General features: G+C 41.7%; 1 protein-coding gene across 3 annotated transcripts in view; it reads right to left on the bottom strand.

Annotated features, from left to right (window-relative positions):
* Positions 1-601: 601 nt before the first annotated feature.
* Positions 602-26517, bottom strand: part of LOC115149021 (platelet-activating factor acetylhydrolase IB subunit beta) — a 35290-nt gene continuing 9374 nt past the window's right edge. For 2 of the 3 annotated variants that reach the window (XM_029691475.1, XM_029691476.1), the window contains 4 exons: positions 20913-21002; positions 19027-19143; positions 18760-18882; positions 602-3083 (listed from right to left, as the gene is read on the bottom strand). In XM_029691475.1, coding sequence (XP_029547335.1) covers positions 2805-3083; positions 18760-18882; positions 19027-19143; positions 20913-21002 — 609 coding nt within the window. In that variant the 3' untranslated portion in view covers positions 602-2804. The remainder of the gene's footprint in view (positions 3084-18759; positions 18883-19026; positions 19144-20912; positions 21003-26517) is intronic. The other variant, XM_029691477.1, reaches the window with a different exon arrangement.

Raw genomic sequence — 26517 nt, 5'->3', positions numbered from 1 at the left:
GCTAGCAACAAATGTAGAATTACTGATGCTAGCATTGGATGTGCTCGTGGAAGCAGAACAACTTGTGTCGTCGACAGGTGCAGGTGTAGTACTGCTGGTCGTAGTAGTACTACCAGTAGAGCTGATGTGTCTCTATGGACGCGGCCTTACTTTTCCAAACCATTTATTTATTTTCTAGCAAACGGAATGAGCTGCAGCTACGTTTGGCTAAATACGGACCGTTTGTGGAATTCCCGAGGGAGTAACGGTTAATGTGATTGGATGTTAATTATTTGATTAGGCTACCTGTATTTGACATTGTGTCACTAGACGGTTTCATTTCATTTTTGGCAGTGAAACGAGGCTACTCGGGCGAGAAAAAAAGAAAAATCACCCAAAATGTATAGCCCTGTTGGAAAATCTAAATGGACTGTTTGAATGTGAATCACATTTTAATTTGTCGTACCCCAGTTTGGGAATAGAGGTTAAATGGGACTCCCGCAAGTTAGTAATGCAGTGACTGAATCACAGATAGGTTATCATCAAGGTTTGTGATTAGCTAGCCTTTCTTCACACTTACCACATTAAAATCAAGTGAAATGAAGCAACACCACAAATTATGTACATTCATGGTCCTTTATTGGAACACTTAAGCATGTGAGAATAAGCCAAATATAGCGCAGTTTGCACCAAATACAGATACTCACTAACGTTAATTATCTTACAAACACTACCACATCCGCAATACAAGGCCATCTATCCAAGCTTCACATATATGTATTATATACAAATGGGTCACTTCTAAACAGTCATACAACCATAAGCGACACATACTGTACACACTTCTCACCCAAGCCAGTGTTGAAGGTTCACACACACACACACACGCACGCGCGCACACACACACAGCACAAGAAGAATACGTGTAGAGCTTAAAGGACAATTTAGCTTTTTACAACCAAATCATTTTTTTTTAATGTATATGGCATGTCCAGACACTTGGTGATTTCACTTGTTTTTGAGAAACTTACCCCAACCAGCGATTCACTTCCTTATCCTCGTTGTACATTACGGGGGCTCCAAAAAAACATGAACAAAGGCTCCAAAAACACCCAAATACATCCTTTAAGAAACAGAAAAGCTCCCAGTATAGTGATGCAGGTCTTTAGATGTTGTACACATGAAACAGACAACTCGAGTGATATCTCTCCGCCCATTCTAGCAGCAGGCTACATGGAGAATGAAACAGCTGGATAGGGGCTTGACGGCTTGAGTTGCACAAAATGGAATATAAAGTTGCACATAAAGTTCAAAAGACCTGCATCACTATACTGAGAGCGTTTCCGTTTATAAAAGGACGTATTTGGGTGTTTTTGGAGCATTTGTTCAGAGCTCCAGTACTGCACAACGAGGACGAGGAAATTATGGCTGGGGTAAGTTTCTCAAAATCAAGTGAAATCGCAAAAAAAAAAAAAAAGAAAAAAAAAAGGGTTTGAACCCTTCTATAAATTTGCCATTTACATCAAAACAGAGATTTGGATGTAAAAAAAAAGCTACATTTCCTTAAAGATGGTAGCTAGTAACATGAGAGCAAGAGGACCTCAGAAACCACTTCAGTTCAACTGCACCAGGAAGAGACAAAACAGGGTTGTGACCTGTGGTTGGGTTTTAGTGTAGTAGTAGACTATTAAATCTATGTAATTCTATGTCAGTAGCTTTATCATGATGCTACTGTTTAAGACGTCCTGCGACAATGTCATATGTTAGGAGGCAGGTGGTAGTGTGGACAGGGATGGGTCGGAGTTCTGTATACTACACACAACGAGACAAAATAGGGACAGAAATGAAGAGTAGGCGAGAGACAGAGTAAGCAGGTATTGGAGTCTGTAGGAGAGAGTGTAGTTTCCTATGTGTAAGAAAGGGAGAGAGAGCCGATGTGTGTGTGTGTGTGTGTGTGTGTGGGTGGCAGAAGGCAGGTATGGGAGGATAGCTGGACTATCCTCCCACGACACAGAGTGAGGGAGGGAGGAGAGAAGATTACAGTTGGTACTCGGATGGCGGTTTAGAGCTTTTAAAGAGCTGTTGGTTTAGACTAGGGCATATGGAGCCAACTCAAACGGATTTCTGAGAGGGAACGTATAGGAGTGTTTATTACTGTGCTGTTAAGCTGTGCCCAAGTAGGAAGCTAATTTACATTTCAATTGGCAAAGCTGACATTTTAGAGTCTACTACAGTGTCTGTGTGTGTGTGTGTCTCTCTTCTCTCAGAGTCTATGCATGTTTACCATTAGCCTCTCTATACAGCTTGTGCAGGTGTCCGATCTCTCTCTATCCTCTGTTGCTGCTACAGCGTGTACGATGTCTCTGGAAGTATTGTTGTCTCTCTCTCTTTCACTTCTCCACACCGTCAACTCTGTCTCCCTGCACACATGCACATGAACCCATGCACTCCCCCTCCTCTCCTGCAGTTCCAGTTCCACTCATATGAGTGCCCATTCTCTCTGCTTGGCCCAGCAAGTAACATCTTGATCTGACCCCATCTCAATAGACAGGAGCATGCCTCACCCCTGACTACCCCCCCCTCCCCCGTTCCCTGTAGAGGTAGAAGTTGCCACAGATCTTGCCCCTAACAACAGACCTAGGACCAAATCAGATCTAGGATATATCTAGGACCAGATCAGATCTAGGAACAGATCAGATCTAGGACAGATCTAGGACCAGATCCTGGATGAGTGGTTTTAGGCAAATTCCAGCTACTCCCCAGCAGAGTGAATGAGTGAGGCATGCCCCTGGCTGTGTGGGTGTGTGGCCCCTGGGTCATGGCCCTCAGACCAGCGAGGCCCTCTTCTCCTCAGGCGTCTCCTCCAGTATCTGCAGCAGCAGGTCAATGAGGGGCTTGGCGATGGCCCGGTAGCCCGACGCTGTCAGGTGCAGGAAGTCAAACATGTCCCGGGTGGAGATGGTCCCGTCAGAGTGCACGAAGCCCGCCCCCACATCCAGGAACTGGGTCTGGCCCAGCCGTGGCAGCCAGGAACGCAGGAAGCTGTTCACCGCCACGTTCTTCTCCCGCAGCGGGTTGGGCCACTCGCCCCGTGCCAACAGACCCTGAAACGGACAGACAGGAGGGGTTAGTTACTACTGGGAGCTAAGGACACATCTGTAAATGCATGCATCCTCATATACATGATCATATCAGACCTGGGTTCAAATACACGTGTATTTAAGTAACTGTTATTTAAAAAAACTAAAAAAATATTCTCTGTGTATTTGAGTATTTTTAAAAACACAATAAAAAAAAGTACTTTTACTTGAAATTGTATTTGAATTCCATCATTCTGAAGTTGTATTAGGATATTGCATTTTTATTTAATATTTTTGAATTTGTAATGCACAAATTGAATCATTGAATTAATAAATTGAACTTTTTCATTATTTGAAACTGAATTGATTGAATATTGCATTCAATTTTAAAATTCAAAATAAATGTAATTCAATATTAAAATATTCTGTTTCAATATGGTATATATTGCATTCATTGTCTGTGTATCAAGTTAACAAACTATAATTTCAAGTTGATCAAAGTTTAATATATTCAACTTCTCAGATGCATTCAGATCAGTGTTAATTTTGGCACTGTTTTTTTTGTTGATTTAGTCTAGTCTTAGTCATTTTGGCAAAAATATCATTAAATCTTAGTCACATTTTTACCATTTGAATAAGGATTTAGTCTAGTTATTGTCGAAATTAGGAAAACTGTGGGCCATTTTAGTCAACTAAATACCCTTTCATTTTAGTCACATTATGTTTGTATTGCCTCAATAACCTACAGCAAACATTCATATTTTTTATTTATTTACATTTTATTTAACCTATATTTAACTAGACAAGTCAGTTAAAAAAACGTAAGGATCGGCGTCCCGTTGTCGGGACAGTTGTAAATCTTTCAGCGAGTTATGTCAAGATCGCAGATTTTAGAGTAACAACAAATGTCGGTACATAGAAGTGTCTTACATCGGCTGAAAGCTTAAATTCTTGTTAATATAACTACACTGTCCAATTTACAGCTATTACTGCGAAACAATGCCATGCTATTGTTTGAGGAGAGCTCCTAACAACAAAATCGTTTTTTCACCGTGATAGGTTTGATAAATTCACCTCCGAAGGTGAAATGTGTACTTTCATTCTGGAATCTTGCTCTGATTTATCATCCAAAGGGTCCCAGAGATAACATGAAGTGTCGTTTTGTTAGATAAAATCCTTCTTCATATTCTAAAAAGGTCCATATATCACGCACGATCGATTTTGTATTTCCACTCGTTCAATTAGCAAAGAAAGGAATCTGAAAATCTCACCCTAAACGTTGTTTCAACGAGTCAAATCACGTTCGTATCTATTCCTCAGAGATCCTAGAAGGTAACGTGACTTCACTATTTCATTAGGGGTGTAGTATATCCTACAGAACACCATATTTGGTCAGAGAGCGACGCCTTCATGGCACGCCGATGACACGGGCGGCCATCACTTGAACGACTGTGTCTTTGTCAAATAAGCACCAATCGGAGTCAAACAAAGCTAGCTAGATAGCCAATGAGCTGGGCTTTATGGGAGTAAAACCATGTATATGTCGTAAAATGTAGCTTCTAGCCTTGTATGACAGCATGCCTTTTCATTTTGGACAAAACTTATAAGGATATTCAGAGTTATGAAGTTATGAAAACTGGTTGTTTTGCAAATGTTGAACTTCTATAATATGGCTACTAATACTTGGAAAGCTAAATCAAAGTCCAAGTATACAGATTTGACAATATTCTTGCAGAAAAATTGAATATGAATGCGAATGTCTCCTTCACGATTTGCCCAAATGTACTTGGGGACTTCACACTAAAAGGCTTGAGGATCAGTCATACTCCAAGTTATCCATCTGAAACTTTGCACATACACTGCTGCCATCTTGTGGACACTATCGGAATTAGTGTTGGCTATAACTATGACCTTTCGCTTGCATTTCAGAGATGGTGGTAGAAAAACACTGGTTGTTTTTTTCTTTGTATTTTCTTCTACCAGATCTATTGTGTAATATTCTCCTACATTCAATTCACATTTCCACAAACTTCAAATGTTTCCTTTAGAACGGTACGAAGAATATGCATATGCTTGCTTCAGGGCCTGAGCTACAGGCAGTTAGATTTGGGTATGTCATTTAGGCAGAAATTCAAAAAAATCAGTTTTAAGAACAAATTCTTATTTACAATGACAGCCCACCCCGGCCAAACCCTAACCCGGACGACGCTGGGCCAATTGTGCGTAAGTCAATGGGACTCCCAATCATGGCCAGTTGTGATACAGACTGGAATCGAACCAGGGTCTGTGGTGACGCATCTTGCATTGAGATGCAGTGCCACTCGGGAGCCCAAATGGAGGGAGACAGCATGATGCTCCTTCATTGTCCCTGTGAGTCAATTTGCAAGTCCCATATAATGTGATAACGATGAGTTGAAATCCACCTAGCCGATTGTTTTCTTGCACATACATATTTTTTTTTGCGTGTTTCATATGTAGCCACGGAGTGGTGGCGCATAGGCTTACACTTCAGCTCCACTATAAGTGTTGCTTTGTCAACAGTGTGTTAATATGACATTCTACCTGCAAAACAGAGCACAGTGGAAGAGCATCTTTACTCTATTTTTCCCTACTGAACCATATTCATCGATTATGCATATGTACAACAGCTTTGATCCAGTTTTTTGGAAGTACTCTTAAATCTAATTACACGTTGCTTTTGTTTTGTTTACATTGACTATGTTTACAATGTAGCTAGCTGGAGTTTCTGCTAGCTAGTAGATTCTTTACTTCAACCAATTCTTGAGCTTGGATGTCGAACGTGATGCAACGCGGGCGCAACACGGGCAGTATCTTTCATTGATTTCAAAGGAAGCATTCCCTCAACGGCTGACGTCTGATGGCAACGCCGGATGAATGATGGCTGTAGCGTAGCAGGGCCGCTACTGTGCTTTGATTGACAAACAGCAAGCTTGACTAGTTTATAAAAGGTGTTGAACTGACTGAATAAAGTTAATCTCATATATCCTTGCCATTCAGAAATCATTTAATGTAGTTATATATCCATGGTATCGCATTGGGACAAGTAAACTAAAGACCTCAATTATATTTTAAGTATTTAGTCCATTAAGACTTGCCTGACAGTCATGTCAAAGTGAGTGACTCGTCAGTAGCCTACTGAGCTATACTCACAAAACCATCATGGGACTCGCATCAGAAGTCTAACGCTGTTGTGCCAATATCTCTCTGTAGCGTCCAAATGGTTGGGCTACACACTAATATGACTCCCACGAACACGATTGTATTCTTTGTTTTACTCTACGACACCCACAAGTGTCACAGGACTCGTCTGAAGGTAACCCGGTATCTGGACGAAAAATGTATGTAAGTGAATCGAGCATTTCCACGTCAAGGTAGACGCGTAATTCCACTATAAAAAAAATCTCATATCTCTCAGATATAAACTCAGCAAAAAAAGAAATGTACCTTTTCAGGATAATTTGTAAAAATCCAAATAAAACTTCACAGATCTTCATTGTAAAGGGCTTGTTCAATGAACCATAAACAATTAATGAACATGCACCTGTGGAATGGTCGTTAAGATACTAACAGCTTGCAGGACCCTATTCATCGATTATTAGGCAATTAAAGGTCACAGTTATGAAAACTTAGGACACTAAAAGAAGCCTTTCTACTGACTCTGAAAAACACCAAAAGAAAGATGCCCAGGGTCCTTGCTCATCTGCGTGAACGTGCCTTTGGCATGCTGCAAGGAGGCATGAGGATTGCAGATGTGGCCAGGGCAATAAATTGCAATGTCCGTACTGTGAGACGCCTAAGACAGCGCTACAGGGAGACAGCGCTACAGTGGCAGACCACGTGTAACAACACCTGCACAGGATCGGTACATCCGAACATCACACCTGCGGGACAGGTACAGGATGGCAACAACAACTGCCCGAGTTACACCAGGAAAGCACAATCCCTCCATCAGTGCTCAGACTGTCCGCAATAGGCTGAGAGAGGCTGGACTAAGGCTTGTAGGCCTGTTGTAAGGCAGGTCCTCACCAGACATCACGGTGGGCACAAACCCACCGTCGCTGGACCAGACAGGACTGGCAAAAAGTGCCCTTCACTGACGAGTCGCAGTTTTGTCTCACCAGGGGTGATGGTCGGATTTGCGTTCATCGTCGAAGGAATGAGCGTTACACCGAGGCCTGTACTCTGGAACGGGATCGATTTGGAGGTGGAGGGTCCCGTCATGGTCTGGGGCGGTGTGTCACAGCATCATCGGACTGAGCTTGTTGTCATTGCAGGCAATCTCAACACTGTGCGTTACAGGGAATACATCCTCCTCCCTCATGTGGTACCCTTCCTGCAGGCTCATCCTGACATGACCCTCCAGCATGACAATGCCACCAGCCATACTGCCCGTTTTGTGCGTGATTTCCTGCAAGACAGGAATGTCAGTGTTCTTCCATGGCCAGCGAAGAGCCCGGATCTCAATCCCATTGAGCACGTCTGGGACCTGTTGGATGTGAGGGCTAGGGCCATTCCCCCCAGAAATATCCGGGAACTTGCAAGTGCCTTGGTGGAAGAGTGGGGTAACATCTCACAGCAAGAACTGGCAAATCTGGTGCAGTCCATGAGGAGATGCACTGTAGTACTTAATGCAGCTGGTGGCCAAACCAGATACTGACTGTTACTTTTGACCCCCCCCCCTTTGTTCAGGGACACATTATTCAATTTCTGTTAGTCACATGTCTGTGGAACTTGTTCAGTTTATGTCTCAGTTGTTGAATCGTGTTATGTTCATACAAATATTTACACATGTTAAGTTTGCTGAAAATAAACACAGTTGACAGTGAGTACGTTTAGGAGTTGAGGAGACACTTCAAAACATACTTCCTTTTGATTTATTTTTTTACTCTTTTTCCATGTACACTACCGTTCAAAAGTTTGGGGTCACTTAGAAATGTCCTTGTTTTTGAAAGATTTTTTCATCCATTAAAATAACATCAAATTGATCAGAAATACAGTGTAGACACTGTTAATGTTGTAAATGACTATTGTAGCTGGAAACAACAGATTTTTTATGGAATATCTACATAGGCATACAGAGGCCCATTATCATCAACCATCACTCCTGTGTTCTAATGGCACGTTGTGTTAGCTAATCCAAGTTTATCATTTTAAAAGGCTAATTGATCATTAATAAACCCTTTTGCAATTATGTTAGCACAGCTGAAAACTGTTGTGCTTCTTTAGACTAGTTGAGTATCTGGAGCATCAGCATTTGTGGGTTCGTTTACAGGCTCAAAATGGCCAGAAAGAAAGGACTTTCTTCTGAAACTCGTCGGTCTATTCTTGTTCTGAGAAATGAAGGCTATTCCATGCGAGAAATTGCCAAGAAACTGAAGATCTCATACAACGCTGTGTACTACTCCCTTCAAAGAACAGCGCAAACTGCCTCTAACCAGAATAGAAAGAGGAGTGGGAAGCCCCAGTGCACAACTGAGCAAGCACATTAGTGTCTACAGTAGTTTGAGAAACAGACGCCTCACAAGTCCTCAACTGGCAGCTTCATTAAATTGTACCCGCAAAACACCAGTCTCAACGTCAACAGTAAAGAGGCGACTCTGGGGTGCTGGCTTCTGTTCTCAATACTGATGAGTGTGTTGTAAATAGTTATCCTGTGCCTGTTAATTTACCTCCCTGCAATGGCTGTAAGTTCCAATGTTGAAACTACTGGTTTTGTCAATAGGTTAGATGACAGTTATCTTTTGATTGTTGACCTAAATTCCACAAATAGTTCTGTTAGCTACAATAGGGAGACCACTATTAGCCCCTCCGATGCTATCAACAGGCTTGTATCTAGCTATCATACTGCATGTGCTCACAAGCATAGAGGTGTTGTATATAGCAATCTTGTGCCCATTTCCTTTAAATCTTCTGTTAGGTCTGAAACCACAAATCCAATATGTAATGACCTGGCTTGTATTGATAAACCACTGGAATACAAAGACCGTAAAAGTTAGAAAATTATGCACTTAAACATACGTAGCCTATTGTCTAAAATAGAAAATATTACGATCTGGGCCTTTCACACTAATCCAGAAGAAAAAAAAATATTGTCAGAAACATGGGTAACTTAGAAAGAAATGGATTCTGAGATTGCTATTGATGGTTACAGAGTATGTATGGCAGATAGAAAGGGTAAAGGGGGCAGTGTAGACATGTATGTAAAATATCACCTTTCTGTTCAATGTTAAAGTCTGTCACCATCCCAAAGCAATTAGAATGTTTGGCCTTAAGTCTCCAATTAGGAAGTAACTCTACAATAACAATCATGGGAGTTTACCATCCACCCTCTGCTAAGAAATGTGTGCTAATAGAACTCACTGACCTAATGGACTCCTTTTCAGTCTCTGAAGTGTTAATCGTTGGGACTTTGCCTGTGGAAACCTTGACTCTGATTGTTTATAGGATTTTTGTGTTAAATTAAATCTGACCCAGTTAATTAATAATTGTATGTATCAGGGATGTGCGAATACCTAGATCCAAACATGTTTTATCAGAAAGAGGAATTTAAAAAATGTCAATGAACAGGCCTTTTTACATGATCTTCAAATGTAGTGACATTGACTGTATCTCATCTATTCATGATCCAGAGCTGGATCTAAAAAACTTCTCAAAATGTCTTGAATATTTTGGTCGGCAGGTAGCCTAGTGGTTAGAGCACTGGGCGTGTAACTGAAAGGTTGCTGGATCAAATCCCCGAGCTGACAAGGTAAAAATCTGTCGTGCTGCCCCTGAACAAGGCAGTTAACCCACTGTTCCCCGTTAGGCTGTCATTGTAAATAAGAATTTGTTCTTAACTGACTTGCCTAGTTAAATAAAGGTTCAACAAAATGTTTATTGTCGATAAGCATATTCCCTTAAACACTGGAGCTAGACAAAGTTCTACATTCATAATAGAGATACTGTCTGGGCCAAAACTAGCTTTACAGACTCAAGCCCAGATTGGCAATCATTTAGGAGATTGAGAAATCTGTGTAAAACTAGTTAGAAAAGCAAAATCAGATTATTTTGTTAACGCACTGATTGTGCAGGGAATCTGGCCAAGTCCTGGAAAAGCATTCATCTCTAAAGGGTTGTAGCTCTTCTTCTCTTCCCCATCAAATTAATCTCTCAAATCAAATCAAATGTTATGTCACATGCGCCAAATACAACCTTACAAGTTAAATGCTTACTTACAAGCCCTTAACCAACAATGCAGTTAAGAAAAATAAGAGTTTATATTTACTAAATAAACTAAAAGTTTCAAAAAAGTTACACAATAAAATAACAATAACGAGGCAATATATCCAGGGGATAAAAGGTACTGAGTCGATGTGCAGGGGTACAGGTTAGTCGAGGTAATTGAGGTAATATGTACATGTACAGTACCAGTCAAAAGTTTGGACACCTACTCATTCAAGGGTTTTTCTAACTATGAAATAACAGATATGGAATCATGTAGTAACCAAACAATTGTTAAATCAAAATACATTTTATATTCTTGATGACAGCTTTGCACACTCTTGGCATTCTCTCAACCAACTTCACCTGGAATGCTTTTCCAACAGTCTTGAAGGAGTTCCCACATATGCTGACCACTTGTTGGCTGCTTTTCCTTGACTCTGCGGTCCAACTTATCCCAAACCATCTCAATTGGGTTGAGGTCAGGTGACTGTGGAGGCCAGGTCATCTGACGCAGCACTCCATCACTTCCTTCTTGGTCAAATATCCCTTACACAGCCTGGAGGTGTGTTGAAAAACAAATGATAGTGGGACTAAGCACAAACCAGATGGGATAGCTTATTGCGGCAGAATTCTGTGGTAGCCATGCTGGTTAAGAGTGCCTTGAATACTAAATAAATCACTGACAGTGTCATCAGCAAAGCCCCCCCGCACCATCACTCCTCCTCCATGCTTCATGGTGGGAACCACAGATGCAGGGATCATCCATTCACCTACACAAAGACACGGTTGGAACCAAAAATCTCAAATTTGGACTCCGGTCTAATGTCCATTGCATGTGTTTCTTGGCCCTTATTGGTGTCCTTTAGTAGTGGTTTCTTTGCAGCAATTCTACCATGAAGGCCTGATTCACACAGTCTCCTCTGAACAGTTGACGTTGAGATGTGTCTGTTACTTGAACTCTGTGAAGCATTATTTGGGCTTAAATTTCTGAGGCTGGTAACTCTAATGAACTTATCCTCTGCAGCAGAGGTAACTCTGTGTCTTCTTTTCCTGTGGCGGTCCTCATGAGAGCCAGTTTCATCATAACGCTTGATGGTTTCTGCACTTGAAGAATCGTTCAAAGTTCTTGACATTTTCCGTATTGACTGACCTTCATTTCTTAAAAAGTAATGATGGACTGTCATTTCTCTTTGCTTAGTTGAGCTGTTCTTGCCATAATATGGACTTGGTCTTTTACCCAACAGGGCTATCTTCTGTATACCACCGCTACCTTGTCACAACACAACTGATTGGCTCAAACGCATTAAGAAGGAAAGAAATTCCACAAATGAACAACAACAACAACTTAACAAGGCACACCTGGTAATTGAAATGCATTCCAGGTGACTACCTCGTGAAGCTGGTTGAGAGAATGCCATGAGTGTGCAAAGCTGTCATCAAAGCAAATGGTGGCTACTTGAAGAATCCCAAATATAAAATATATTTTAAAATGGTTTAACACTGTTGTCGTTACTACATGATTCCATGTGTTACTACATGATTCCGTGTGTTCCATTTTTAGTTTTGATGTCTTCACTATTATTCTACAATGTACAAAACAGTAAAATTAATAAAAACCCTGGAATGAGTTGGTGTGTCTTTAGCAACTTTGTACTTGAGGTAGTTAAGGTAGTCAAGCGCAGGAGAGCAGAGATGTCAAAGTAGCGTCTTTAATAGGCAAGTCCAAAAATGAGTCAGGTACAATACCAATAAACGCCCAAGACATAGGAACAAACATTCATTCACTGAAGGAGGAAAAAACAACGCTCCTTACATATCCTACAAACACTGTACACACGTGAATAAACTGAGGAAAACCTCAACGAGCTACATGAAAATAATCCCGCACAAACCTAAGTGGGAAACGGGTAAATATACACACAGAAATTAAAGCAAATGAAAACCAGGTGTGAATGAACCAAAGACAAAACAAACAGAAAAAGAAAAATGGATCGGTGATGGCTAGTAGGCTGGCGACGCCGACCGCCGAGCACCGCCCTAACAAGGAGAGGAACCACCTTCGGTGGAAGTCGTGACAGTGTCGAAACTTTTCATTGATACTGAAGGTTGGGGTAAAGTGACTATGCATAAATAATAAACAGCGAGTAGCAGCAGCGTAAAAAAAAAGTGGGCGAGGGCAGGTCAATGCAAATAGTCCGGGTAGCCATTTGATTAGCTGTTCAGCAGTCTTATGGCTTGGGGTTAGAAGCTGTTAAGGAGCCTTTTGGACCTAGACTTGGAGTTCCGGTACTGCTTGCCGTGCGGTAGCAGAGAGAACAGTCTATAATTAGGATGGCCTTCCTCTGACACCACCTGGTATTGAAGTCCAGGAAGCTTGGCCCCAGTGATGTACAGGGCCATACGCACTACCCTCTGTAACGCCTTGCGGTCGAATGCCGAGCAGTTGCCATACCAGGCGATGATGCAACTAGTCAGGAAAGGAAAAGGGGGATACCTAGTCAGTTGTACAACTGAATTCAATCAACTGAAATGTGTCTTCCATTTAACCCAACCCCTTTGAATCAGTTGCTCTCGATGGTGCAGCTGTATAACTTTTTGAGGATCTAAAGACCCATGCCAAATCTTTTTAGTCTCCTGGGGGGGAATAGGTGTTGTCGTGCCCTCTTCACGACTGTCTTGGTGTGTTTGGACCATGATAGTTTGTTGGTGATGTGGATACCAAGGAACTTGAAGCTCTCAACCTGCTTCACTACACCCCCGTCGAGGAGAATATGGGCGTGCTTGGCCCTCCTTTTCCTGTAGTCCACGATCATCTCCTTTGTCTTGATGAGGGAGAGGTTGTTGTCCTGGCACCACACTGCTAGGTCTCTGACCTCCTTCCTATAGGCGGTCTCATCGTTGTCGGTGATCAGGCCTACCACCGTTGCAAACTTAATGATGGTGTTGGAGTCGTGTTTGGCCATGCAGTCGTGGGTGAACAGGGAGTACAGGAGGGGACTAAGCACGCACCCCTGAGGGCCCCTGTGTTGAGGATCAGTGTGGCAGATGTGTTGTTGCCTACCATTACCACCTGGGGGTAGCTCGTAAGGAAGTCCAGGATCCAGTTGCAGAGGGAGGTGTTTAGTCCCAGGGACCTTAGCTGAGTGATGAGCTTTGAGGACACTATGGTGTTGAACGCTGAGCTCTAGTCAATGAACAGAATTCTCACGTAGGTGTTCCTTTTGTCCAGGTGGGAAAGGGCAGTGTGGAGTGCAATAGAGATTGCGTCATCTGTGGATATGTTGGGGAGGTATGCGAATTGGAGTGGGTCTAGCACCATTACTGATAAAATTGATGTAATTAATGCATTTAATCACCATTTTATTTCTGTGGGCTATATTTTTTACTCAGTTTCTAAGCCAACTCACATTAAGTGTAGTTTGCATATTAATGGAGATAATTTGTTGATTGATACTGTAAATGTTGATCTGGGGTATTCTTTCAGACAATTCTCTGTTAAGGAAGTCCTTGATGCCTTGCTAGTATTAGACATTAATACATCTAAAAGGGGCCGATCATTTGGAACCTGGTCTGCTAAAATGTGCAGCAACCTTCATTGCTGCCTCAGGAATAATTCCTGAAGACTAAAGTATGGTAATCTGCCTATGTGTTGCCACTCCATAAGGGTGGTGATAGTAATCATCTTGACAATTACCGAACAATTTCTAGGCTTTCTTGTCTAGCGAAGATTCTTGAGTCGTTGGTAAATGTGCAGCTTTGTGACTGAGAAATGTATTTTAAATGTAAACCAATCAGGGTTTAAACCATGGAATAGCACTATTACAGCCACCACATTAGTTGTGAATGACCTTGTCAATGCATTGAATGCTAAAATGAGTTGTGCTGCTTTGTTTATAGATCTGTCTAAGGCCTATCATACATATTGATCATGGTATTGTGTTGAAGAAACTGTCAAAGTCTCATAAAAGTATCTCAGTTGGGTTACATCTTCACTCCTTGAATGGTTCTGTAATAGAACATGTCCCTGCATACAAATACCTTGGTATTTGGATGGACAATGATCTATAATTTAAGAAGCATACAAATGGTTAAATAAATACAGGGGTCAAAATCAAATAGCTAAATGATCCTTGGTATGACCATGTTAAAACAACTCCATATCTTAGCTTCGTAGAAACCCAGCCCCGGGCCCTTAGACTCCACGGCAGGGATGGGCAACTGGCAGTCCACACCCCTTTGAAGGGCCACAGATCAATTCCCCTCCATTTTTTAGATTGCTAAATTAGTTTAGCAGCCAAATATCTAAACTTGTTATCATGGTCAAATTACCAGCAGTGGGGCCCCCATTGATTTTGTTTGTTAGTCTCAGTCATACAGTGGGGGGAAAAAGTATTTTTTAAAAAAAGTATTATAATTTTAATGGTAGGTTTATTTGAACAGTGAGAGACAGAATAACAACAAAAATATCCAGAAAAACGCATGTCAAAAATGTTATAAATTGATTTGCATTTTAATGAGGGAAATAAGTATTTGACCCCCTCTCAATCAGAAAGATTTCTGGCTCCCAGGAGTCTTTTATACAGGTAACGAGCTGAGGTTAGGAGCACACTCTTAAAGGGAGTGCTCCTAACCACAGCTTGTTACCTGTAAAAAAGACACCTGTCCACAGAAGCAGTCAATCAATCAGATTCCAAACTCTCCACCATGGCCAAGACCAAAGAAGTCTCCAAGGATGTCAGGGACAAGATTGTAGACCTACACAAGGTTGGAATGGGCTACAAGACCATCACCAAGCAGCTTGGTGAGAAGGTGACAACATTTGGTGCATTTGGGGCTCCATGCAAGATCTCACCTTGTGGGGTTGCAATGATCATGAGAACGGTGAGGAATCAGCCCAGAACTACACGGGAGGATCTTGTCAATGATCTCAAGGCAGCTGGGACCATAGTCACCAAGAAAACAATTGGTAACACACTACACCGTGAAGGACTGAAATCCTGCAGCGACCGCAAGGTCCCCCTGCTCAAGAATACATATACATGCCCGTCTGATGTTTGCCAATGAACATCTGAATGATTCAAGGACAACTGGTGAAAGTGTTGTGGTCAGATGAGACCAAAATGGAGCTCTTTGGCATCAACTCAACTCGCCGTGTTTGGAGGAGGAGGAATGCTGCCTATGACCCCAAGAACACCATCTCCACCGTCAAACATGGAGGTGGAAACATTATGCTTTGGGGGTGTTTTTCTGCTTAGGGGACAGGACAACTTCACCGCATCAAAGGGACGATGGACGGGGCCATGTACCGTCAAATCTTGGGTGAGAACATCCTTCCCTCAGCCAGGGCATTGAAAATGGGTCGGGGATGGATATTCTAGCATGACAATGACCCAAAACACACGGCCAAGGCCACAAAGGAGTGGCTCAAGAAGAAGCACATTAAGGTCCTGGAGTGGCCTAGCCAGTCTCCAGACCTTAATCCCATAGAAAATCTGTGGAGGGAGCTGAAGGTTCGAGTTGCCAAACGTCAGCCTCGAAACCTTAATGACTTGGAGAAGATCTGCAAAGAGGAGTGGGACAAAATCCCTCCTGAGATGTGTGCAAACTTGGTGGCCAACTACAAGAAACGTCTGACCTCTGTGATTGCCAACAATGGTTTTGCCACCAAGTACTAAGTCATGTTTTGCAGAGGGGTCAAATACTTATTTCCCTCATTAAAATGCAAATCATTTTATAAAATTTTTGACATGCGTTTTCTAGATTTTTTTGTTGTTATTCTGTCTCTCACTGTTCAAATAAACCTACCATTAAAATTATAGACTGATCATTTCTTTGTAAGTGGGCAAACGTACAAAATCAGCAAGGGATCAAATACTTCTTTCCCCCATTGTATATCATATTAAAAACTGCAAATCCATCCACCCTATGGCAAAATGTGTAGAACTAAAATAAAATAACTGTAAAACATCTCATTTTCCTTTCCGCCCCATAGCAAAATAAGTAGAATGGCATTACATTAGTTATACAATTGCTAAATCATCCCTGCTCTAGGTTAACATGTATGGACCCAGAACATCTGGTGAACGTGACATGGTGCCAATTCATATCTTGCAGGAAAATACATTCATTTCATAATATGAAAAAAAGTGTCCATCACACAACTAGTTTGATTTAAAATTGTATCTTTAATTTATATATCAAGATCATTTGAGCTATTTACTTAATTTTTCTGTTTTAATAAAATATATAATTTAAAAAAACAAACATAATGGTGTGTCACGCCCTGACCTTAGAGAGCCGTTTTATTTCTCTATTTGGTTAGGTCAGGGTGTGATGTGGGGTGGGCATTCTATGTTGTTTATTTCTTTGTTTTTGGCCGAGTATGGTTCCTAATCAGAGGCAGCTGTCTAGCGTTGTCTCTGATTGGGAATCATACTTAGGCAGCCCTTTTCCCACCTGTGTTTGTGGGATCTTGTTTTTGTGTAGCTGCCTGTGAGCAGCCCAGAACGTCACGTTTCGTTTTTCTTCTGTTTTGGTGAGTTTCATCTTCATTAAAAGATGTGGAATTCCATGCACGATGCGCCTTGGTTTATTTATGATCGGGAGTTTGAAGATAGTGAACGTGACATGGTGCCAATTCATATCTTGCAGGAAAATACATTCATCTCAAGAGAAGACAGGTTTAATGTTCTCATGATCATATAGGTCTTTGCCTAGACAATATCCAAAATGACTAATAATACACTGAATTCATACATTTTCAGTAACTGTAAACACAATAATAATTTCTGAACGGAATCAAGGCATTAGAATGTGCCAAAGGCCACCAAAACACAGATTGTTGGCAAAAAATGTCTTCACTCACTATTTTTTCTACGGTGCATCCGAAAAGTATTCAGACCCCTTGACTTTTTCCACATTTTGGTAGGTTACAGTCTTATCCTAAAATGTATTAAATAAATGTTTTCCCTCATCAATCTACACACAATACCCCATAATGACGAAGTGAAAACAGGTTTGTAGAAACTTTTGAAAATGTATACAAGATTAAAAACAGATATACCTTATTTACATAAGAATTCAGACCCTTTGCTATGAGACTCAAAATTGAGCTCAGGTGCATCCAGTTTCCATTGATCATCATTGAGATGTTTCTACAACTTGATTGGAGTCCACCTGTGGTAAATTCAATTGATTGGACATGATTTGCAAAGGCACACACCTGTCTATATAAGGACCCACAGTTGACAGTGCATGTCAGAGCAAAAGCCAAGCCATGACGTAGAAGGAATTGTCCGTAGAGCTCATAGACAGGATTGAACTCTTTGGTCTGAATGCCAAGCATCATGTCTGGAGGAAACCTGGCACCATCCCTAAGGTGAAGCATGGTGGTGGCAGTAACATGCTGTGGGGATGTTTTTCAGTGGCAGGGACTGGGAGACTAGTCAGGATCGAGGGATAGATGAACGGAGCAAAGTACAGAGAGATCCTTGATGAAAACCTGAACCTGAGCGCTCAGGACCTCAGACTGAGGCAAAGAATCACCTTCCAACAGGACAACGACCCTAAGCACACAGCCAAGACAACGCAGGAGTGGCTTCGAGACAAGTCTCTGAATGTTCTAGAGTGGCCCAGCCACTTGAACCCGATCGAACATCTCTGGAGAGACCTGAAAATAGCTGTGCAGCGATGCTCCCCAACTAACTTGACAGAGCTTGAAAGGATCTGCAGAGAATGGGAGAAACTCCCCAAAAACAGGTGTGCCAAGCGTGTAGCGTCATACTCACGGCTGTAATCGCTGACAAAGGTGCTTCAAAGTACTGAGTTAAAGGGTCTGAATACTTATATAAATGTACTATTTCAGTTTTTAAAATGTATTTATACATTTGTATCAGGTATTGTGTGTAGATTGATGAGGAAAAAAATACATGAATACATTTTAGAATAAGGCTGTAACGTAACAATGTGGAAAAAGCCAAGGGGTCTGAATACTTTCTGAATGCACTGTATTTGGCTGGCTACTCCATGTGCATGTGTAAAACACTGTATTCACTCAATTCAGTTTCAAATCATGAAATCAACGATTCAATTAAAAAAATATTACATCCCAATTCAATATCCTAACACAAATTCAAAATGATGGAATTCAAATACAATCTCTGTTGGCAATGAAATCACTCCATATTTTAAAATACTTTCAAAGTGTATTTCCAAATACATTAAAATATTCAACTACTTGTAATTTAAATAAAATATATCTGAATACTTACTTTGTATGTACAGTATGTGAAAGTAATTGAGATATTTGAAATAGTATCGGAACCCAGGTCTGGCTCATATAGTACAGTATTGACACTGAGGCGATAAAGCAAACCAAATTACCAAAGGGACAATTACACTTTCTGAATGCAAACCCTGTATGAGATTGCATAATGGTACACTCCACTGTACACAAATAACACAAACTTTCACTTACCAGAACAACAACCTTAGTCTTAGGAAGACGGGAGGTGAGCAGTTGTGCAATGGCAAGGATTCCCCCTGCAACTTGCTCTGCCGAATGCTCATGATTGTTGGTTCCTACCCACACCACTGTCACCTGGAGGGGAGCAACGAGGTATTGATTAGTTTAATCAGATGTCCTAGTTCTGATCTGGATGAAAAGCACTCCAGGACCACAACTGTCCACCTGTGCTGTGCCCTTTCCTCTCTCAGAGCCTGTGCTGACCTGTTTGAGTCTCACCTTAGGCCCAATGTTATCCAGTTCTCCATTCTGCAGCCTCCACAGCACATTACAGGTGGTGTCTCCCCCGATGCCAAAGTTGAGCGCGTGCAGAGGAGAGAAGAGCTCCCGCCAGATCTGTAGAGTGAGTGATGTAGCAGGTTGAGATCCAGGACAAGGATTAGTGTAAAATACCAGTGTCATAGCAAAAGGTAAACAACTAACACATGCACATAGGTCCACACACACAGAGTACTATAACTGATATAATGCACAGCAACATGTATTACACACACACACACACACACACCAGGGTTTCCGTTGTGGTGCTGGACAGTTGACCTGCAGCATTCTAATTTAACAGACATTTAAGAAATGTACCAGACCCATATGCATTGGGTGCATAACCGGATTAGGGTATCCACCCACAGTGCTCAGAATGACAGAAATCACATTTAGTTCATGGTAATTAATCTTAACAGAACATAAAACTCAAGGATGCAATGGCGTCCTTACCGAATGCACAATTTGAAGATGTCCATATTTACTTTTCCGAACAGCAAAATCACTAGCCTATGCCAATCTACTATGCCCTATAGTAGAAAAGTTGACCAATTCTATTGGTCAGCTTGTTGTTCTGTGCAAGAAAGAAATAGCCTATTCTAAACACACACTGGGAAAGTTGTGGGACGATAGATCCCAAATTCATACAACCTGTAGGCCTAGGCAACAGTCAAAAAAATGTAAACGCAATGAGGATCATGCAACAGATCAGAATGTTTAGTTTCAAATGTTGGTAAACTATTATTTCTTCACATTATAAGCGCAGAAATGCGCACATGGCAGTAGGCTACACGCGACTGTTGTTTCCCTAATGCAATTAGCGGGAAAACATTGTCAAAAGCGCACCGCACATTTGAGTGGTTTCATGAGACAGATTAAAACATCCATTACAAATTTTGAAAGAGGGGAGATCTAAAGGTGGTTAGAGCGTTAGACTAGTAACCGAAAGGTTGCAAGATCAAATCCCTGAGCTGACAAGGTACAAATCTGTCGTTCTGCCCCTGAACAAGGCAGTTAACCCACTGTTCCTAGGCCGTCATTGAAAATAAGAATTTGTTCTTAACCGACTTGCCTAGTTAAATAAAGGTAAAAAAAAAAAAAGATGCAAGAACTAGCATGAGTTGCTAATATGACTAGGATTGTGCATTTGGCTACTGGACAATGAAAGAAATTGGATTTGAAATCAACTAGAAGATGAGAGAAATAGGCTACTGGTTTCAATGGCATATGGAAGTCTATAAATAACTGCCTGCACGTTTGGTTGGATTTTGGCTAAGCTACTTTGAAGCAAGGTAAGACATGCCTCATTATATGCAGTAAAACATTCAGGTTTTAAACAATTAGGTATACATTTTCAAAATGGATACGCCTACTGACTCCAGCTCATTGCAAAGTGGTGTGTGACCTGCTGAGGCTTGCCTAGTTGCTTATGCACTTGAATGGCAAATGGGAAACTCGCTTTAATTACCAGTTGAGAAATAAAAAGTAGCTCTTTTTAATCTTGGCCATCTTTTTTAACATGCGATTGCATTAAGAATTGTAGGTCAATGATTGGGCAGGTTTCACCCCAGTAGCAACCAACAGCTAGCTGTTTGATGAGCTGTAGCAGCAGCTCTCACGCTACATTGACTGGGATCAATCAATGAATAGGCTAAAATGTGTTATTTTGCAATGGAATATTTTTATTCTTGCGGACAATTGGCCAGCACCAAATTGTATTTATCGCCTTTTCATTTATATTTTTGGGGGGCCAAAAGCCAGCTGTTACCAGCTAACGGAAACCCTGACACACACACACACACACACAAAGTATGTTGTATACACAGGCATCTGTCCTCTCTCACCTCGTACTGCTGTATTAGCTGTACCATGGAGTCTCCAATAAACAGCACCTCTGGCTCTGCATCCTTACACTCCTGAACAAACCGCGTGTGCTGCAGAAACACAACACGTCATCCCCAGGCAGACACTCTACAGCCAAAAAGTTATACAGCTGCCCCATCGAGAGCATCTTGACTGGCTGCACCACCACTTGGTAAACTCTGCTACCGTCTGGAAATTGGTACCGAAGCATCGGCTCCCGGACCAACAGACTCAGAGACAGCTTCTACCCCCAAGTCATAAGACTGGGCGGTATACCTTATATATACAGGGGAATTTGGAAAAAGCCACGGTATGGTTTTTCAATACCATTGAAACAATTTATTTTAATACATTTCAATATTTGTAACTACTTAAGTAAATCCCTGCAGTCAACTTGTGCAATTCGTTTGGAGATAAAGAAGACTGCATTCTTAATTTCATATAATTTTCATTATGAACTTACTGGTATTTTTTATTACTTATTATGGATACTCTTCCTGGGGTCCAGCAAAATTAAGGCAGTTTATACAATTTTAAAAACATTACAATACATTCAGATTTCACAACACAGGGTGTGCCCTCAGGCCCATACTCTCCCCCTACCACATATCTACAGTAGTAAATTCATGTGTATGTATAGTGCGTATGTTATCGTGTGTGTGTGGGTGTGTATGCATGTGTCTGTGCCAATCTTTGTGTTGCTTCACAGTCCCCGCTGTTCCATAAGGCATTTATCTGTTTTTTTAAATCAAATTTTACTGCAGGCATGAGTTACTTGATGTGGAATAGAGTTCCATGTAGTCATGGCTCTACGTTGTACTGTGTGCCTCCCATAGTCTGTTCTGGACTTGGGAACTGTGAAGAGACCTCTTGTGGCATGACTTGTGGGGTATGCATGGGTGTCCGAGCTGTGTGCCAGTAGTTTAGACAGCTCGGTGCATTCAACATGTCAATACCTCTGGTAGTCCCCCCAGTCACGTCACCTGGTGCTCGTTTACAAGCACACGTGTGCACAACTGCTGTGCAGCATGCTCCATGTGATGTTTATTAGCTAGATATCTTATAACCATTATATATATATATATATATATATATACACCTTGGGGCAAAAAAGTATTTAGTCAGCCACCAATTGTGCAAGTTATCCCACTTAAAAAGATGAGAGAGGCCTGTAATTTTCATCATAGGTCCACGTCAACTATGACAGACAAAATGAGAAAAAAAACCAGAAAATCACATTGTAGGATTTTTAATGAATTTATTTGCAAATTATGGCGGAAAATAAGTATCTCCCAAGCCTAAAAGGCGCTGCATGTGATACGGCCTCAGAAGTTAGGGCATTCATGCTTCGTGGAGCAAGGCAGAGGTGTTGAGCAGAGCTGTTGTCAAGGAAGTGAGTGTGTTTATACAGGACCTCCCGCCCCCACCTACCATCAAACAATCATGTCAATGTGGAGCCCTCCGCATTGTTACAAAATTTGGGAGGCGCACGGTGATGCGTTACGGCTCAATTTGGCCTCTGCATGCCTCCAGAGGCTCCGCAATTGCATCATAGCCTCAATACGGAGCCTCCGACCACATTTTGGATTAAGCAGGAATTGGCTTTTACACACAGACAACTAGAGGTCTTCACGGGTTCAAAAAGTTGAACCCCTTCTGAAATGGACCTGGGGCTGCCCCACCCAGACCCGATATGCATAAATAATTGTTTTATATATAGAGACCCGCTTCGAATGGACCAGAGAAAAACTAGACCTATTTCGTATAGACCTGGTCGGATCCAGATCCGGTCGGAGTGAGGGAAGCTTCAGAAAAGTCATTTTTTAAGCTACCCGAGCTGATAAAGCGCAAGGAGGAGAGAGGTGCCACTCTAGCAGCCGGGGGAGGGGCCGTACTGTGAACGAGTGACAGGGAGGGAGAGACAGGAACCGACCAAGTAGACTCGTGCTATAGTAGACTAATAGCTGCCATAGCTAAGTTATTTATCATAAAATATGTTAACGTAGTACCCGTCTTGACTGAGTCAAACCGGGAGAAGCTAGTTACGCTAGCTAATGTTAGCTAGCTAGGCTAATTGAGGCTGCAGTGCATGCGCTTTCCCGTCCTACAGTTACAAATAACTCCATTCAGAATATTAGTAGCAGCCTACCAGTTGGCTCTTGGTCGTTGTACCCGATCCTTCTCCTTTCACTTTTAATTCCATCTTCCATTGTTTAGATATCTCCTAACTTTTGCCAAACAGGAGCTCTATGACTGTAACCTATTGCTGCTTTGATGACTTATGATTGGCCGCCCAACAAGAACAATTTCCACACGCCACCCTCCACTATCGTGAAAAGCAAGAGCAGCAACAAACGTCTCTCGCTCTCAAAATTACACATATCCGAGACCCATGACAATCATATCAGAACCGACCGAGACCCGCAACATTATTTAGAATTCGGGTACAGGATCGGGTATTCGCGTACAGGTGAATCCGTGAAGATCTCTACCGACAACTCAAACACACGTGGGTGATTCTCACGAACTTTGTACATTTTGAAAATTCAAAGGAAAAACACTTTATTTTGTAATGGATAAAATACCATCTCAAATGATTATCTATGTTAAATTAATTAACTGTTCAGATTTCAAATATTTTTTACACATTTTCTAAGACCATGCACAAAAGAAATCTCATCACCGTAACTCGTGTAAAGTTTGAAAAAAACCCATGGCAAGGTGAAAATGTAGCAAATTTTTTAATTGCCTAAGATTTTCAAAAAAAAGGTCATTTTGATTTAAGTATATTTTCATTTTAATCAGTTCTCATTACCGTAACATGTGACATGTTCATAACCTGGATTTTTATAAATTATTTCTGTTTTAAACTATTATTAATATTTCAAAAGTACATACACATAAAGAGCTAAATGTAATTTAAATGTTATGGACATCTCAAATATGTTTAATTCTGTAATATTATTCTAGGAATATTTTATCATTGAGGGTGCATTTCGGTAATGAGATCCATGTTACGGTAGATGAGACCGAATTACGGTAATGAACAAACGGTACTTCATCATGAGCAAAAAATAAAATTTTGAACCATATTAACCATCTGAAGCATTAAAAACAAATTAATAATTAACTACACACCACTGCCCAGCTCTACTCGCCCCCCTCCCAGTACTTCACATTTTTTCTGTGTTCTTTAGGAGTTAAGTCTGCCACAGACTTAAGTCCATTTCTCTTTTGTTTTTTGTACCTGTGAAATATAGAAATTAATCAAATTAAATGTCATGATAGCCACTCTCTAGCCACTCCCTTCCTATTCCTTGTGTAATAAACAGCTAAACTCCATTAGTATGCAATTACAATGCAATAACATGATTACAGTGTTACTAGTGTAGGCTAACTACAGTGTTATAACCAGTGCCTAAAATAATGCTAATCACAAATGCTAATCACTATCTAAACTCAGCAAAAAAAGAAGTCCTCTCACTGTCAACTGCGTTTATTTTCAGCAAACTTAACATGTGTAAATATTTGTATGAACATAAGATTCAACAACAGACGTAAACTGAACAAGTTCCACAGACGTGACGAACAGAAATTGAATAATGTGTCCCTGAACAAAGGGGAGGGGGGGGTTCAAAATCAAAAGTAACAGTCAGTATCTGGTGTGGCTACCAGCTCCAGTAAGTACGGCAGTGCATCTCCTCCTCATGGACTGCACCAGATTTGCCAGTTCTTGCTGTGAGATGTTAGCCCACTCTTTCACCAAGGCCCCTGCAAGTTCCTGGACATTTCTGGGGGGGGAATGGCTCTAGCCCTCACCCTCCGATCCAACAGGTCCCAGACGTGCTCAATGGGATTGAGATACGGGCTCTTCGCTGGCCAAGGCAGAACATTGACATTCCTGTCTTGCAGGAAAACACGCACAGAACGAGCAGTATGGCTGGTGGCATTGTCATGCTGGAGGGTCATGTCAGGATGAGCCTGCAGGAAGGGTACCACATGAGGGAGGAGGATGTCTTCCCTGTAACGCACAGTGTTGAGATTGCCTGCAATGACAACAAGCTCAGTCCGATGATGCTGTGACACACCGCCCCAGACCATGACGGGACCCTCCACCTCCAAATCGATCCCGCTCCAGAGCACAGGCCTCAGTGTAACGCTCATTCCTTCGACGATGAATGCGAATCTGACCATCACCCCTGGTCAGACAAAACCACGACTCATCAGTGAAGAGCACTTTTTGCCAGTACTCTCTGGTCCAACAACGGTGGGTTTGTGCCCATAGGCGATGTTGTTGCCGGTGATGTCTGGTGAGGACCTGCCTTACAACAAGCCCTCAGTCCAGCCTCTCTCAGCCTATTGCGGACAGTCTGAGCACTGATGGAGGGATTGTGCGTTCCTGATGTAACTCGGGCAGTTGTTGCCATCCTGTACCTGTCCTGCAGGATATGATGTTCGGATGTACCGATCCTGTGCAGGTGTTGTTACACGTGGTCTGCCACTGCGAGGACGATCAACTGTCCATCCTGTCTCCCTGTAGCGCTGTCTTAGGCGTCTCACAATACGGACATTGTAATTTATTGCTCTGGCCACATCTGCAGTCCTCATGCCTCCTTGCAGCATGCCTAAGCCACGTTCACGCAGATGAGCAAGGACCCTGGGCATATTTATTTTGGTATTTTTCAGTCAGTAGAAAGGCCTCTTTAGTGTCCTAAGTTTTCATAACTGTGACCTTAATTGCCTACTGTCTGTAAGCTGTTAGTGTCTTAACGACCGTTCCACAGGTGCATGTTCATTAATTGTTTATGGTTCATTGAACAAGCCCTTTACAATGAAGATCTGTGAAGTTATTTGGATTTTTACGAATTATCTTTGAAAGACAGAGTCCTGAAAAAGGGCCGTTTCTTTTTTTGCTGAGTTTAGTTAGCTGGCTAGCTAAATGCACCAGCTAGGGCAAAGCAAACAGCTCTAATACAGGTTGCTACCAGTGGTGGTGTAGATCAGCATGTTGTTTGTGCAACGCACCCGGCACAGCCAGAAGAGGACTGGCCACCCCTCAGAGCCTGGTTCCTCTCTAGGGTTCTGGTCTTTCTGAGTTTTTCCTAGCCACCGTGCTTCTACATCTGCATTGCTTGCTGTTTGGGGTTTTAGGCTGGGTTTCTGTACAGCACTTTGTGACATCGGCTGATGTAAAAAGGGCTTTATAAATAAATGTGATTGATTAATGTTCTGAATCTTTGTCTAAATGCTATTCAAATACGATTAGGGTCCCGTGGGAGACACCAACCAACACTTTGATTCATACCCTGTCATAACTCCTACCTGGCTTTTCCATTTGCTGTTTGAATAATCATTCTATTTCTATGATCCAAAACATTTGGGTGAACTGTTAGAATCTATAGCGCAAGTTAAATCGCAATATTTGTTTTAGCCCATATCATGCAAGCCTACTAACAACCTGGTAACTTTATCAGTATATGCAAACATTTGGTGGCACAGAAAGAAAGGAAATGTATATCTTCTTCAGGAGATGTACTTCAAAAGTAAGTAGGTACTGTAGGCTATATCTTAAAAATCTATTTTTCT

Source organism: Salmo trutta, chromosome 15, assembly GCF_901001165.1.
Source record: "Salmo trutta chromosome 15, fSalTru1.1, whole genome shotgun sequence".
NCBI lineage: Eukaryota > Metazoa > Chordata > Actinopteri > Salmoniformes > Salmonidae > Salmo > Salmo trutta.
The sequence above is the reverse complement of the archived record's forward strand: the minus strand, read 5'-3'. Positions and strand labels throughout refer to the sequence as shown.